General features: G+C 45.5%; 1 protein-coding gene across 1 annotated transcript; it reads right to left on the reverse strand.

Moving 5' to 3' along the window:
- Positions 1-10,283: 10,283 nt before the first annotated feature.
- On the reverse strand, positions 10,284-11,682 carry LOC136458139 (peroxidase 5-like). The gene is made up of 2 exons (XM_066458133.1): positions 11,261-11,682; positions 10,284-11,162 (listed from the first exon to the last, which is right to left on the reverse strand). Exons 1-2 carry the CDS (start codon positions 11,492-11,494, stop codon positions 10,401-10,403), a joined length of 996 nt encoding a protein of 331 aa, XP_066314230.1. The 5' UTR covers positions 11,495-11,682; the 3' UTR covers positions 10,284-10,400.
- Between the last annotated feature and the right edge of the window lie 6,149 nt (positions 11,683-17,831).

Genomic DNA, 17,831 nt, shown 5'->3' on the forward strand with positions numbered 1-17,831 from the left:
AAGCTTGTCATACAAAATTTGTATTGTAAGTAATACTTGGAACATTAATGAAGTATGTTATACTAAGGTTTTAACTTGTGCTATAATTTTTCTAAAGCTCAATTCATCTTCTTTTGCTATTTGATACGATGGACTCTTCGTGTCAATGAATACTAGTTAATAAACAAATACTCCCTCCATCTTAAAAGAGTGTACTTTTAGATCCAGTCAAACTTAACTTATTTTAAGTTTGACTAAATTCATAGAAAACAGAGCTCCCGTGTTCTTAACCTTGTTTTGAAGTCTAATTATGATTTTGCCCATTCTTTTCCAAACAAGAATTTACTCCTCTTCGGTTTAAACGAGTTAATAACAGTGTCAGCTCGGCTAAAATAGATTAGTTTTCCCATATGAATTTGTCAATTTCACCTAGTTTTGTTAGTACTCTGTCACATTTACATATGTTTTGACATCAAATATTTGGACTACATTCTGAAAGAACTTTTACAATGAAATTGCAAATATTTTAATAGAAGTGAAGTTTAACAAGTTACACATGTTTAATTGACCCTGCAGAAACTTGGGGCTTATTAGGATAAGGTAAGGGGTTACTATTGTATTTAATTTTTATTTTTTTCTCTTTCTAAAATTTATTTAATGGCATTCAGCTATTAGAGTCTAGGACAGGTGAATAGTGATTTTAGATGTAAAGCGAGGGTATCAAATGTTGGAACCTACGGTGGCCGTCGAGTTCCTGTTGCTGCTGGAACGCCGGTGAACGCCGTAGGTTCCAACACGTGGTATCGGAGCCCGGTGTATGTTCTACGGTGGGTCAGTCAGTCCACCGCGAGAACCACCTCGGAAGAAGTTCGTGATCCCGTCCAAGGCGGCGCCGGCGGCGACGATGAGCGAGACGAGCACCTCAGCGGGTCTGGCGGGCGGCGTCCGCGAGAGCTCGTTGATGTGGCCAATGCTCACGCGGACGAACTACTCCGAGTGGGCAATGCTTATGCAATGCAATTTTGAAGCGCTGGAGATCTGGGAGGCCATTGATCCGGGGACGAACGTCAAGCGTTGCAAGGATCGTCAAGCCCTGAGTGCCATGATGCGGTCTGTCCCGAAGGAGATGTGGACGACGCTGGGGAACAAGAAGACCGTCAAGGAGGCGTGGGAGGTGGTCAAGACGATGCGACTCGGTGCCGATCGTGTCAAGGACGTCAACGCCCAGAAGCTGTTGCAAGAATTTGAGAACATCAGCTTCAAAGATGGGGAGACAGTCGACGATTTCGGCATGAGGATAAACAATCTTGTCGCCGACCTCAAGTCCCTGGGAGAGACGGTGGAGGAGACCCGCGTTGTGAAGAAATTCCTTCGCGTTGTCCCCGCAAGACTCACTCCAGTTGTGGTTTCGATCGAGATGTTTTGCGATCTGAAAACCATGACAGTGGAGGAGCTCGTGGGGAGACTGCGCGCAGCGGAGGATCGCATGGAGGCGAAGATGGACCCGGTCACCGACAAGATGGGGAGATTGCTCCTAGCAGAGGAAGATTGGATGGCTAAACACAAGATCAAGCCACAATCTCTTCTGTCCAAGGAAGGAAGCAGTGGCGGTGGCGGCGGTGGTCAGTACAAGGGCAGGTCGCCTATGAAGCGTGAGGGCGGCGGCGGATCTGGCGGTCAAGGCACCGTCAAGCTCACGTCGGAGGGCACTCCCCGGCGGAAAGGCAGGTGCCGCAACTGCGGCATCTACGGCCATTGGGCCGAAGACTGTAAGAAGCCCAAGAAGGAGAGGAAAGCCGAGAAGAAGGAGGAGGCGAACGTGGCTGTCGTCGATGCTCAGCCGGCACTGTACCTGGCGACGGTGAGCGGCGTCGTGCACACATCATCGACAGGATCCGTGCATCTGGCGGAGGAGAAAGTGGTGCCGGTTCACTGCGACAATAGTGTGTGGGTGCTGGACACTGGGGCCAGCAACCACATGACTGGAACGCGGGAAGCACTGACGAAACTGAACGAACAAGTGTCAGGCACTGTTCGATTCGGTGATGGCTCCTGCGTCGAGATCAAGGGAATCGGCTCAATCATCATGGAAGGGCGTGATCAGCAACACAAGGTATTGGCCAATGTGTATTACATTCCTAAACTGCAGAGTAATATCATAAGCCTAGGACAACTAGAAGAGGCTGGTTGTGATGTGAGACTGAAAAATGGCAAACTGACAGTAGTTGATTCAGAGGGTACTTTGATCATTAGTGTTCCTCGCACAAGTAACAGGCTGTACACTCTGAAGAATGCACTAGTTTCACCTGTTTGTCTGCACATGAAGCTAGATGATCTATCTTGGTTATGGCATGCTAGATATGGTCATTTAAATTTCAGAGCACTTCATAACTTAGGCAAAAAGGGAATGGTAGAAGGCTTACCTGTTGTTGATCAAGTTGAAAAAGTTTGTGATAGTTGCACTTTGGGCAAACAACACAGAAAACCATTTCCACAGCAATCTGCATTCAGAGCAAGCCAGGGATTAGAACTGGTTCATGCAGATCTGTGTGGAAAGATCAGTCCACCAACCCCTGGTGGCAAGCAGTACTTTCTGTTGGTAGTGGATGACCACAGCAGGTACATGTGGGTGGAGCTTTTGAGGACAAAAGATGAAGCATTTGTTTACTTCAAGAAGATCAAGCAGCAAGCTGAACTTGAACATGGCAAGAAACTGAAAGGTTTCAGAACTGATAGAGGAGGTGAATTCAATTCAACTCAGTTCACTCTATTTTGCAATGAGACAGGCATCAAGCACTTCACCACCACTCCATATACCCCACAGCAAAATGGAGTGGTTGAGCGTCGAAATCAAACCATAGTTGAGATGGCTAGGTGTCTGTTGAAGTCAAAGGGGATGCCATGTAAATTTTGGGGAGAAGCTGTTGTCACTGCAGTATATATCTTGAATCGAGCTCCAACCAAAAGTCTTCAGAACATGACTCCATTTGAAGCATGGTATGGCAAGAAACCCAGAGTAGATCACATGAGAACTTTTGGGTGCCTAGTACATGTAAAAGCAGTTGGGACTGGTATCACAAAATTGTCTGACAGATCCATCAAGATGGTGTTTCTTGGATATGAGTCAGGAACCAAAGGGTACCGAGTGTTTGATCCGCTGAACAACCAATTGCATGTGAGCAGGGACGTTGTGTTTGAAGAAAAAGAAAATTGGAATTGGAACTCATCAGTGGAAACAGATCAAGTTGTAACAGACTCATTCACAGTTGAGTTTCAGCCCACTGATGAAAATCCGACAATAGAGGAACCAGCTGTTTCAGAGAATGATGGAGGCAGTGAGCAGAACCAGGGGGGGCAGGGCCAAGTGCAGTCTCCTCAAGCATCACCATTAGCTAATTTTGGCTCACCATCAACACCAGTAAACCAAGGTATTGGGTCTGCAGCAGGCTATGACCAGACTGGGTCAAACTCTGCAGGGAGCTCAAGTTCAGAAGAGGGTCCAGTGAGATACAGAACCTTGACTGACTTGTTTGACACCACTGATGAGATACATGACTATGAGTATAGTGGGTTGTGCCTGTTAGCAGCTGATGAACCAGCTAGTGTTGATGAAGCTCTAGAAGAAGATTGCTGGAAGGATGCAATGAAAGCTGAACTGCAGTCCATCAATGAGAACAACACTTGGAGACTGACAAAACTACCAAAAGATCAACATGCCATTGGTCTCAAGTGGGTGTTTAAAGTTAAAAGAGATGCAGCTGGAAACATAGTGAAGCACAAGGCTAGACTTGTGGCAAAAGGGTATGTTCAGAAACAGGGGGTGGACTTTGATGAAGTGTTTGCACCTGTGGCTAGATTAGAGACAGTGAGATTGTTACTTGCTCTAGCAGCTAATGGTGGATGGGAAGTCCATCACATGGATGTAAAATCAGCATTTCTCAATGGAGATCTGTTGGAGGAGGTGTATGTTCATCAACCACCAGGGTTTCAAGATCCAAAGAATGCAGGGATGGTGTTGAAGTTGAACAAGGCTCTATATGGGCTAAAGCAGGCTCCAAGGGCATGGAATGCAAAACTTGATTATGAACTAAGCAGACTTGGCTTCAGAAGATGTGAAGATGAGCATGCTGTGTACAGAAGAAGGGAGGGTAATTCTTTCCTCATAGTTGGTGTGTATGTTGATGACTTAATCATTTGTGGGCCTGACAAAACCAAAATTGTCAATTTCAAGCAACAGATGATGAAGCTTTTCAGTATGAGTGACTTGGGCCTACTAAGTTACTACCTTGGTATTGAAGTGCAACAGAGGAATGGTGAAATCACTATATGCCAAAGCGCTTATGCAACCAAGATAGTTGATCAGTGTGGTCTGTCTGGATGCAACCCAACTGACACACCAATGGAACAGCGTGTAAGGCTTGTTTCAGGAACTGCAGACAAGGTGCTTGATGCAACCAGGTACAGGAGTGTAATAGGAAGCTTGAGGTACTTGGTTAACACAAGACCAGACATTGCTTTTGCAGTAGGGCTGGCAAGCAGGTTCATGGGGTCACCAAATAGTGAGCACTGGGCTGTGGTCAAGAGAATTGTCAGATATGTGTCAGGGACAATTGGCTATGGCTGCAAATTCACCAAAGGGGGAGAAGGAGGTCTGAACTTATTGGGATACATAGACAGTGACCATGGTGGTGATCTGATCAAGAGAAGGAGCACCAGTGGCATGACTTTCTTCCTTGGTAGAAATTTGGTGACATGGTCTTCACAGAAGCAAAAGGTTGTCGCATTGTCAACCTGTGAAGCTGAGTATGTAGCTGCTTGTGGGGGTGCTTGTCAGGGAGTTTGGCTCAGTAGGCTAATTGCTGAATTGATGGGAAGAGATGTTCAGAAATTCAGGCTTCTTGTGGACAACAAATCAGCTATTGAGTTGAGCAAGAATCCAGTCTTTCATGAAAAGAGCAAACATATTGACACTCGTTTCCATTACATCAGAGAATGTGTGAGCAATGGCCAGCTAGATGTTGAATATGTTCGAACTGAAAATCAGCTGGCTGATATACTGACAAAAGCATTGCCCAGGATCAGGTTTGTGGAGCTGCGACAGAAACTTGGCATCATCAAGTTAGATCAGGATTAAGGGGGTGATTTGTCAGCATGTTTACTATTTTTAGTTTGTTAAAGTCATGTAATCCTGATCGTTACTGCATCATGTTTAGTTAGAACGCGTAGAACCACACGCCTGGGTGGAGATGTGCCTAGTCCGGGGTGTGGCCGCGTGAGTCGGGTGAGTTGGTCACCGCCACTGCATGGTCGTCGTGCATGTCGCTCGGCATGGCGCAAGAACCGGATCGAGCAGCGATCGTGTGGTGGCGGGGGACGGCCTCAGGCCATGTATCTGCATCATTTATAAAGGAATAAAAAACCTAGAAAAGCTGTAGCGGTTGTGTAGCGCAAACTTGTCTGTTGGAACCTACGGTGGCCGTCGAGTTCCTGTTGCTGCTGGAACGCCGGTGAACGCCGGAGCGCAATCACCACGCACACACACGAAGAACTGGAAAATGGAGACAAGTTTGCGCTACACAACCGCTACAGCTTTTCTAGGTTTTTTATTCCTTTATAAATGATGCAGATACATGGCCTGAGGCCGTCCCCCGCCACCACACGATCGCTGCTCGATCCGGTTCTTGCGCCATGCCGAGCGACATGCACGACGACCATGCAGTGGCGGTGACCAACTCACCCGACTCACGCGGCCACACCCCGGACTAGGCACATCTCCACCCAGGCGTGTGGTTCTACGCGTTCTAACTAAACATGATGCAGTAACGATCAGGATTACATGACTTTAACAAACTAAAAATAGTAAACATGCTGACATCAAAATAAAATTAGAAAAATTATGGATAAAATCATAATTGGCCTTCAAAAAGCAGGGGCAAGAACATCAATCTCCAAATATATAGTATCAATAAATATAGTTCTAAATAGATATACTACAAAAACAAATTCCGTTAGAAATTTGATGACATTTATTTAATTTCATAAAATATGGGTATTTTTTGATACGGGAGTACGAAGATAAAGCTGGGCACAAGTTTTTTTATTTTAGAAGAAAAAAACTGGGTAAAGCGGAGCCCCTTGGAAAGAGTGTGTCGTGTCAACTGTCAAAGATAGACGTTGTTTCGTGGGCAGTCGTGCCAATTTTGCTCTGCAGCGTATGACTTGCCGGATTCTGTGATTCTGTTTGCTCGTTCTTCTCTATCATTCCTCTCTTGCAAACGGTCGAAGAAATACTGGAAATCGTGCTTCCACTGGCACGCGTGTGCAGGCCATCTGCTCCAGCGTCCACAGTCAACCCCGTGGAGATCGATCCCCGCCGCACCGCGCGCAAATGCCGATGCTGCACATTGGGATCGGATTTCCAGCTGCTGTCCGAGTTCCGCGATGTGCTGCCGACCTACAATCTACAAACACACAGCATGAACGGCACCGCGCTCTTCTCACTTTTTTGCCAACCGGAACCGAACAAAGGAACACAAATAAATTTCGCACTGGATTCAGTGTCGAATTAGAATGCGCTTTCTAAGATGGGCCGCTTCAATATATAGCTGGGGATGCAACTCGCTTTTGTATTTTTAAATATGGCTTCTTTAATCATAGATATAAAGTAGTTTATGTCTATGATAGACTGAGGACGACAAACAAAGATAAGCTAGAATAGAGTTGCACATAAGTTAAATCATCATGTTTGTCGTGACAATATGATAACTATGTGGTTATAGTGGATGTCCCTATTGCATTGTATCGAGTACCATATGCTAGAAGCTGCTTCCTCCGCCCCGCATTACAAGTCGTTTTGACTTTTTTAGGTTCAACATAGCTTTTACTATGCGCCTAGATATACACTACGTCTATATACATAGCAAAGCTATGAATTTAAAAAAGGCCAAACGACTTATAATTTGGAAGCAGGAGTAGTAACAATTACTTTATTCATTCAAAATTATAAGACGTTTTTGGCTTTTTGTAGATTTCTGGATACATAGTTTTTGCTATATACTTAGATATATACTATGTCTAAATACATAGTAAAAGCAATAATGTATTTAGAAAAATCAAAACGCACTGTCTTACAATTTGGAATGGAGGGAGTGCATCTTTTTATTACTAACTGAAGGCCCCTGAGCATACAAGTGAGTGCTACAAGTGGTATCAAGTGGGTACTACAAGTGGTATTAAGTTGGGAAAGAATTTGGATGAAATGGTAAGGCACATTTTGGATGAATGGTAAGGCATCCAATGAAGTTTCTAGTAAGCTTAGTGCATGTATACTTTAGTTGACTTTATCCTATTATTGCATTTTATGCTTCCTTTGATTGTGTTGGCATCATCACAAAATGGAGAGCGATTGTAAGAATGATGTGCCCTTTTGCACGATTAAGTGTGGTTTTGGTGATTTTGATGACAACATAGTCATTAGGACAAACATGTGGGCTTCGCATTAGGCCAGGAATAGTGTCTGGCCTTGTTCTTTGTGCATGAATGCATCGAGTAGATGAGTGCACAACACTAATGCAGTACATTATACTAGTTCATATGGTTGAAAATCGTGTCAGAGATGTAAAAGAACACACTAAAAAGAATGGAAGAAGAAAAACCATAGATTTAGAATGCATAGATAGAAGGAAATTATGCAAGTGAGCACACTACAAATCCAATGAAAGCAAACATCACGTACACATATAAGACAACACAACTGCTAGTAAAACCATAAGTATAGCAGTACACAGTACCACACCTTGTTGCATAGGTGTATGGCTGCTGGCCATAGAGGTAGAGGTTGAGGGAGAGGGAGGGAGGGAGGGTAGAGAGAGAGATAGAGAGAGAGAGAGAGACTACAACCAAACAATAAAACATCACACAGATCAAAACTGAGATCATTGGATTTTTTTTCAAGAAACCAACAAAGCACAAAATTGGTGAATAAGATGAAAAAATAAAAAAGAATAGAAAATAAGGAAAATAAGATAAGAATGATGGGAAAAGCGAGAGATCGATAAATAACCAAGGTCTCAAAATCCCAAAGTGGAGGATAGATGGATGGAGCACACATTTTCCATGGTGCTCTAGCCCAAAGCAAGAAGAACAAAAAACAAGCAGAAAATTTAGCATCTGTCCATCCAGCCGGAGAACACAATCTGTGGATCAACCAGCTAAAAGAATAGAAGGAAGTAAACACAAAGAGAAGGAGAAGAAGAATACAATGCAATGCAAAAAATCATAACTTGTACAAATCAAGTCGGGCGAAGACAAACTTTATATCAAAATTGTAGAGCTATAACAGATCTACAACTTTGTATATGACAATTTTTTATTTAAAATCATTTAGAGTCCAAAAACTATGTTTTAAATTATCATAGTATGAAATTCAAATTTTTCAGTTTGTTCAAATGACCTCGGACGGAGATACGATCTAAACCAAAGTTGTACTACTTGGTGAGATCTAAAACATTTCAGTTTCAAACTTTTTATATAAAATCATTCAGGTTTCAAATATTAATTACAAGATTCAATATTGTGAATACAAAAGGAAATTCAATTAGTGACAAGTAACTTTTTGGGTGGAGTGGTAGGGGAGGTTCGTGTGAGGCCTCAAGTCATGATTTTGATTCCTGGTCGCTGTACAAACGTGTATTTCACGCAAAAAGTTCGTGACTTGTGACTTTTAGCATAGTCACCAACAATTGTCCACTACCATTGTAGAACTAAGAGAAACATAAATATCCATGTCAAAACTAGGGATGCAAGCGGGCTTGTCCATGAACCCGAAAATAGGCTTTTTTAAAAGGGTCAACAGGGGAGCCCCTGAAAATAGGCTTAATTTTGCAAATTCACGGAACATTACTAATTTAAGCACCGAGTGCTACTTATTTATTCAGTAGGTGACTCAAACAGTAGCAATGATATACATATGACAATGCCTGTTTGGACACATGAATAGAACAACAACAAAAACAGTGAGTACCCTTTCTCTATTCTTTTGCATTGCACTAAAATCTCAAATACGGGAACTAAGACTAATTTGTGTATACATTATTCAAACACATCTAAGGAACACATGGATGATAGAACAATGGTGCAATAAGTATTTTCATGATTCGATTAGTATCTCAACTAATAATTTAGCATTACTAGTAGTGATGCACAAATACAATGATAGATTAACACGCAAAACAAATACATGTATGGCAGAACGGCATCACAATGTATTCATCAGTACAATCTACGTTTGAATTAATGATTCAAAGGATTGGCGGTGGTGAGAGCCATGCAGCTAGCACGGTAGACAAACACACCAAGCCCAACACACAAGTACTACAACATACCTAGTCCTTGATGACAGCAAGCACACATCTACATGCGTGGGCTTCTTGTTGGGCTGGGAATAGTCTATGGCATGTATAACAATTGCATGGTGTACGTGTGCATGGCATCATACAAAGGGGACTAACGCAATGTTATGTTGCAATCATGTCCATATTAATATGCTATTTGCAATTAACTACCGCTGCAATTTTTACACGGGAGAAATATAACATCAATTCGAGGTGTCTCTACGCACGACCTTGCACGCGCAAATCACTAATGTACATAAACCAACTGGTGCACTCATGTCATGTGACTGGTGTGTGATCAGGTGCAGTCTGTTGGGCATATTTGAACTGTATATGGTCATAAGAGACAAGTTGTTGAACCAAAGTGATATGATCGTGCAAGTTGTTTATCGATCTCTAAGCACAGTAAAAAAAATTTGGTAAGTTACACCAAGCTACAGAAAAATAATACCTCACCTATCAAAATTTTGTAACCCCCATGTTATAATCGTGATGCCTCTTGTACATTTGATGGCTCTCTACCAATAGTAAAATAAAGATGCATATGTTACGTTTCCATCATTACATACATCCACTTGAGAACCACCCAGTCAAGAATAATGTAACATTCCTGGGCGGCTGGGCCATGTTCATGTGCATTGCACAACGGGGGAAGATGGGTCCAGGGGGGGGGGGGGGGGGGGGGGGGGGGGGGGGGGGGGGGGCATAAAACAGAGTGAACTGCTTGAAGCAGAAGCAGTTAGGAAAATCACATCATTCTTTCATGATTATGTGCATTTGTTTAATCTAATAGCATTCTTGAAAGAATAATAGAAGTATTATATTGAATTTTTACTAGTGTAAATTATACATGATATCGATGTTTATATAGTTTAACTGTACGTGACACACACACTTCTGTGTGAGTGTGACTGTTGGAGGGAGTAACAGATTACAAATAATGCAGTATGTAGCTACCCTTATGTACGTTCATGAATCATGACTACCCTATTTTTCACACTGCTGGTCCGCCGGTGATGACCAGCTCCGTTAGCCGCTGTTGGTGACGTTGCAGAGGCTCCTCACTTCGCCCTGGTCCCCGGTGAGCACGCCCAAGGCGCCCATCTTGCGCATGGCGTCGATGAACTTCGCCGCCCACTGCGCCTGGTTTCCCACGTTGTCCGCCACCATCTGCCTCGTCGTGTTATCGCTGGTGAGCGCCCAGTCCGAGTTGAAGAGCACCTTCCCGGCGAGCACGTTCCTGTAATACTGGTTGTCGAGGTCGGCCGGCGTGCCCTGGTCCTGGTCCACCGCCACCGCCTCGCCGGCGTCTGGGGGGCACTGCTGCTGCAGCCCAGCGCCGTACTCCGCGTCCATGGTGTCGCTGACGTTGGGGTGTATCCGCTGCGAGAAGGACGCGCAGTGAGCGCGGCCGATGGAGTGCGCGCCGGAGAGCGTGACGAGCTCCTCCTGCGTGAACCCCTTGGCGGCGAAGAGCTCCGTGAGATGGTCGAGCTGGGCGAACGGCGGGGGCAGGCTCTGGCTGGCGTCGGACGCGGCCGAGGTCAGCCCGTCCCGGCGGCCGGACGGGACGCCGTAGTTGATCGCCCCGGAGCTCAGGATGTTGGCCGCGTCGCGCGCGGCGAAGGCGAGGATGTCGGCGCAGGACACGGTCCCCGGGCACGCGCTCTCGAGCTGGCGCTTGGCTTCCTGGATCACCTCCAGCCCGCGGAGGCCGCCGTTCGACGGCGACCCCTTCTCCGGGTCCGGGTTCACGGGGCTCGCGTCAATGAGAACCGAACCATCGCAACCCTGGCACGTACGAGATCATGCATTTCGATTTAATCGTCTTATCTTCAATCCGGATTCGAGAATATAATGTGCAAATTAAGTTCCGGTACGTAGTATACCTTGACGAAGCAGTCGTGGAAATGGAGGCGGATGAGGCCTGCGCCGACGCCACGGTCCGCGGAGATGAACTGCTGGACGACGCTCCCTACGGTGGCCTCGACGTCGACGGTGCAATTGGTGTTGCTCGTGTAGAAACCTTCCTGCAGAGCGGCACCGGCATCCATGAAGATTGTCGGCAGAAGCGCATGGAGCGCTACCAAGAGCAGCAGCATCACGTCGGCGCCACGTGACATGCTGGCTGGCGCGACCTGGGAGTGTTACTTCAAATTTCCTGGCGGTGCGTTGCTCCCTAGATATGCAGAGCTAGATCGAGAGGCAGAACAGGCGAGACCTGAAACACTAAACAAAGAGGATGCAAGATCTAGGTATATATAAGGTAGCAACTAGCAAATGGTAGTGCAGATGCAATGGTGTTTGGCCGTTCGTGTGCATATATATATATATATATATATATATATATATATATGCTGTCACTGCCACTCCTGGACTCTGTTCTGTTCTTAGACGAAGCTTCGAACATGGCATGGCGCCGACACACGGTGCATTTGACTTTGCTGGCATGCATAGCGTGATGGACAGCCAGGACTAAATCGCAGGAAGATGGGGGAGGATCATGCAGCAGGCGATTTGATCAGAGAGACAGGATTTGCGCTGTAAATTCCATACGGGGTCCCAGATTGAAGGACCACGCTGGAATGGTCGCATTGCACCAAATTTTGATGTCGTCCAGGTAAGCATTGTACCATACACCCTCAAGCATATGAATGCAGGCATGGTACTAGCACACAAGGATAGATCCATCTCAATGTGCTTACGCCGACAGCAATCATACGAAGATTAAAACGGCCGACAAACTCGTTTGATCGCCAAGCAGAAAAACTGCTTCTGTACTTAAATCAACAGTTCTTTGTTACTGTTATTATTGAATTTGGTTGAGGTGCCCTTTGTCCACCGAATCTCCTACTGCTGCACCTGCACTGTCGTAAGGGAACCTACAGTCCTAAAAAGGTTTAGGAAGGACATGGCTAGCGCCTAGACGTTAATTTAGACGGACACGCGTGTCCGGATGCCCGCGCAGCCCGCCCCTGTCCGCCTCGCAACACCCCGCACGCGCACCTCGCCCATGTCACTGTGCCCACGGCTCCTTCTCGCGACATCCCTAGCCTCTCTCCACGCGGGTGGGACTCGGGACCCGAGATGAGGACGAACATGGCCCCCGTCCGCAAGACCCAGGCGCGCCACGCACCCCGATCACTAGCCCCCAGCGAGCCTCATCCGCGGGCACCCGACTCGCCGCACCCCATCTCACGGCGCCCATGACTCTCTGAACACACCTCTGGAACATGAAACACTTGAATGCAGCATACGTCTAAAGCAAATGAAACATTTGGAACATACGATTGAAACATATGTGTGAAACATATGCAACATCCAGATAAAACACTTACAACTTGCAAAATAAAAACACTTACTGCAACATAAGACTAAAATAACTGAAATTATTGGAACATACTCTTTTCAACTTGTGTGAAACATATGCAACATCCAAATAAAAAAAAGCTTACAAACATACGTCTGAAAAATAGATGAAACATTTTGAACAAACATTTACAACATATGCAACATCCCGATTTACTTTTGCAACATGCACATAAAACATTTGCAATATACCTAAAAAACATCAGAAACACTTGAGACATAGGCTTACAACATGAGTTTTTCACCCTTCTTCCTTACGATGTAACACAAAGCGGGGGGGGGGGGGGGGGGGAGGAGGATGATGGCGCGGTCTAGCAGCGACCAGCTATGCCTGCGCTTGGCCTGAGCCCGGCCAGCGCGGCCCCCTCTCCTGGTCGCCTGGCCTGGGCGCGGTGGAGGACGGAGCACGACATGACGCGGTAGGGGACGGAGGCGCCACGGGGGATGGGGAGCGCTGCGGGGGATGGCGGCGCCGGCGCACTGGAGTGGGCCGCGGCGCGGGATGGAGACGCCTCGGGGGGGATGGCGGCGGCGGTGCGGCAAAGTGGGGTGGGCGGCCACGCGTGCGGGATGGGGGCTGATACGGCGTCGCCTTGCTGGAGAAGGCCACGACGAGCGGCCTCGCGCTCGCTACCTGCGGCGAGGAGCCTCACGCTGGAGAAGGGAGCTGTGCTGTTTTTTTTAGAAGCAAACTAACTAGTGGTGGTGGATAAGGCGGAGTACGAGCGCGCGGCGTCGGGCCACGTCATATCATTATCATTTAGGAAAACAAACAAGGCCAGTTAGAGCTAGTGGTCTTAAACCAGAAACACAGGGACTGGGTTCTTGACCTTCAGGCCGGCAAAATCCAAGGCCCTATTCCAAGCTCTAAAGTAGGCCCTAACGATAAATAGAACAATAATTATATATATAATACTCTTATAGCAACAACCTCGTCTAATAGTTAACCGAAAAAAAATATTTTCAATGGTAATACAAGACAAATAGTTAATTAACTACAAATATATTTAGGAATTAGGCTAAACTCGCTGGGTGCTGGCTTCCAAATTCCAATCTTCTAAAAATTTCGATGGATACATGGCACTATGATAGTTAAGCACTTGCTATACACCCTCTCCTAGCGTCCCTCACCAACGCTTTACAAATTACAAGTTGCACTTTGATGTTTGGAGTGGAGTACTGGACTAGAGATTCCCTAGCTGCCTAGTGGAGACAGTGAGTCAGTAAGTTGGATTGGGACAGAGTAGTCGAATGGACGGACAAATGACGTAGATGAAACTGCAAAGTGCCAAATAGGATGAGATGTAGTGATTCTTAGAAAAAAATCAGCACAAAGTAATAAATATTGATTACCTGATGATGAGCTATAGTTTTGAGGCCCTAAAAAATTGGGGGGGCATACCATCGTACGGGTCGCACGCCTTGTGCACAGCCTTGTTGATCTTCCAAAATAAGTACTGGCTAGGGTTTCCAATTTGTTCCCAATGTGCCCATAAATGAGACATTTGTTCAAGGAGAAACCCTTTTTGGAATGTAGAATAAATGGCCTATTTCTTACTTGAAGATCTCAATAATTATGTTGCCCCAACAGTTTCAGGTTGGTTAGCCTGACCAAAAATTCATGCCAATCCTAAACACAAGCCCAAATATCACTATGTTTTTGACAGGTTGTGATCACTTCGATGTCCTCGAGGATGAAAGGCTATATATGGCACCAGCCTAACGCCAACAACTGATCTGGTGTTTCCTCTACCATCCCAGCCGCCAGCCACTCTCTCCCTATCCTAGCCACCGGCCGCTCCCTTCCCCTAGCCACCGATGCCTCCCTCTCTCCAGTCTCCTCCCGGTGGTAGGCGAGCAGAACGTGCATTAATTGGTGTGGGTGTGGGATAGGTGAAGACGGCGAGAGCACTAATCGCGCTAGATCCATGGCTTCTCAGGACAATTCCCTTTTGATTTCTGGTTTCATGAGCATATACTTTGATTGATCTGTGATGATCTATAATCTCTTGTGATTTTTATTGATATTTTTAGCTTTTTATATTTGTTGTTCATCTGTGATCTATGTTATCTGGCTACCGGACAGGCCAGGCCAGGCCGGACACGGCTAAAACCAAATAATGGATAAGTTATTGATCACCCCTTATTTCCCTATCCCGTCACCTGTAACCCAGTATCCAAACAGCACCCGTGTCCATAGTGTCGTGCTTAGGATCGCTGTTGAGCCCTGGGGCCTGACGCGGACAATCATCTCGCCCACGGGAAGACTTTCGGCCCACGTCCACACATTCGGCCCATTCAGCATCAACTTAATGCGATCTCGAGGACTACTAATATATTTGGCCACGTACGAGACCTCTCGACTACGTTCGTGCGCATGCTAAACGGAGGGACTGCAGTACTTTGGAAAGGCAGACAAGGTTAAAAGCCCTAAGACAAACGGCTACAGTTAAGTGCTTTGATCTCTCTTTCCATGAAATGTTCTCTTTCTAAACCAATTTTAAAACCTTCTTTTTTGCGACCAAAGAAGCATTATACACGGATATACATAAACTGATTCTCATCTAAATTGTATCTACGCTGTGAATAGCTCTATATCTTAAAACCAAACCTATACGACGCTTTGTAGTATGGATGACCGCACATGCAAACACTTTGCAAAAGGCCTGAGAACAGATGTCTAACGAACAACAGTGAACATTCATATAGGTGGAGTTGAGAAACTTCTTTTTTTCTGGTGTCTTCTTTCTTCTTCTTTCTGCCACCGAAGAATGAGGAAGACCGATCTGAAACTTATTCTCCTTAGTCCTTCATCGTGGCCAGATCTAGCCACGATAAAACGGAGAAGAGAACGGAGAAAATTATTCTATGACGGCGACACCATCTCCGTCTTCATGTCGCCGTCCGGAAATAAAAGTCTCCATGTCATACTGATGAGAATGTTGACGCCATAGTTGTCACCCTCATCTTCAACAGAGCCACCGTGGAGAAAACGGTCCCACTCTACCATCTTGCCGTCACCGGAGAGGAGATAAATCTCAAAACCAAGAAACTTGGCATAGAGACTCTAACCCTAAGGACTCGATCTACTAGAAAAAATTTATTAAAAACGATGGATCTCCACTCCCTCCGGCCTCCGACGATATGCCAAGACGGGGAGCGGCGGTGGAGGCCCACGGTGGAGGCGGCGCTCACTGCTCTCGCGCGACGGTGTCTTCCGTGCCTGCGATATGTTACGGGCTGACCCAACCAATTTTGAACCTTCCTACTCTATTACGTGAAAATTCTAGCAGCCGCCGCCACTGTTAATCGCCTCCGTTCTCATTACAGATAATAATGTTAACAAGAAATCTCTCTGTTGATATAGGAGGATCGTTTCAGGATCATATGCAAAGTGTCAACACCGCCGGCCAACTAAATCCAACAGGACATTTGTGTGTTGAACCGACTCTACTGACTCCAATGAAGCCCAAAGTGCAAGCGATCAAAATTTTCCTTCGGTGACTTGGAACTTTGTTACGATCTTCACCGGTTTGCAATTTTGTATAGAGATTTTCTAGAGGAGATTGCAAGACATGGGGAACAAGAAGAGAAGAACACGGCAGGAGCTCCGTCGTGAAGATGATTTAGATAACTAAGGGTTCAGAATTTTATTAAAATTGTATCTGATTTTTTTTGGCAACGTTAAAATTGTATCTGATACAACCGTCACGCGCGATTAATATCTCACAGTTCGTGCACCTATACACACAGAGAGTGAGGCCCAACGTCGAGCACATGGGCCGGGCCATACCAACATGATCTCTGCCGTTCAGCCCATTAAGGTACCTTCTGACCTGATTACTGAATTTCACCATTCAGTATCCTTCACGTTGAATTTCCATTAAAAAAAAGTAATCCTTCCCGTAGCAAATTCATGACGAAGCATATTTCCTGGTGGACTCAACTAATTTTATACGGTATTTTTTTTGTGAAATTTTCTGTTAATTTGGTCAAACTTAAAATAACTTTTGAATTCACACAAAACTAAAACGACATAGTAGTAATGATTCAATTCCCCTGCTTTGAGCCTTCTATAACTTGACACTCGTGTGGAGGAATATTCTAGATTTTTTTTCAGTGAGACAAGTTAACAACAACAACAACAACAAAGCCTTTAAGTCCCAAATAAGTTGGGGTAGGTTAGAGTTGAAACCCAACCAAAGCAATCAAGGTTCAGGCACATGAATAGCTGTCTTCCAAGCACTCCTATCTAAGGCTAAGTCTTTGGATATATTCCATCCTTTCAAGTCTCCTTTTATTGCCTCTACCCAAGTCAACTTCGGTCTTCCTCTGTCTCTCTTCACGTTACTATCCTGACTTAGGATTCCACTATGCACCGGTGCATCTGGAGGTCTCCGTTGCACATGTCCAAACCATCTCAACCGGTGTTGGACAAGCTTTTCTTCAATTGGCGCTACCCCTAATCTCTCACGTATATCATTGTTCCGAACTCGATCCCTTCTTGTATGACCGCAAATCCAACGCAACATACGCATTTCCGCGACACTTAGCTGTTGAATATGTCATCTTTTCGTAGGCCAACATTCTGCACCATACAACATAGCAGGTCTAATCGTCGTCCTATAAAACTTGTCTTTTAGCTTCTGTGGTACCCTTTTGTCACATAGGACACCAGACGCTTGCCGCCACTTCATCCACCCTGCTTTGATTCTATGGCTAACATCTTCATCAATATCCCCGTCCCTCTGTAGCATTGATCCTAAATATCGAAATGTATCCTTCCTAGGCACTACTTGACCTTCCAAACTAACATCTTCCTCCTCCCGAGTAGTAGTGCTGAAGTCACATCTCATATACTCAGTTTTAGTTCTACTAAGTCTAAAACCTTTGGACTCCAAAGTCTCCCGCCATAACTCCAGTTTCTGATTCACTCCTGTCCGGCTTTCATCAACTAGCACTACATCGTCCGCGAAAAGCATACACCAAGGGATGTTCCTTTGTATGTCCCTTGTGACCTCATCCATCACTAAAGCAAACAAATAAGGGCTCAAAGCTGACCCTTGATGTAGTCCTATCCTAATCGGGAAG

Source organism: Miscanthus floridulus, chromosome 6, assembly GCF_019320115.1.
Source record: "Miscanthus floridulus cultivar M001 chromosome 6, ASM1932011v1, whole genome shotgun sequence".
Classification (NCBI taxonomy): Eukaryota; Viridiplantae; Streptophyta; class Magnoliopsida; order Poales; family Poaceae; genus Miscanthus; species Miscanthus floridulus.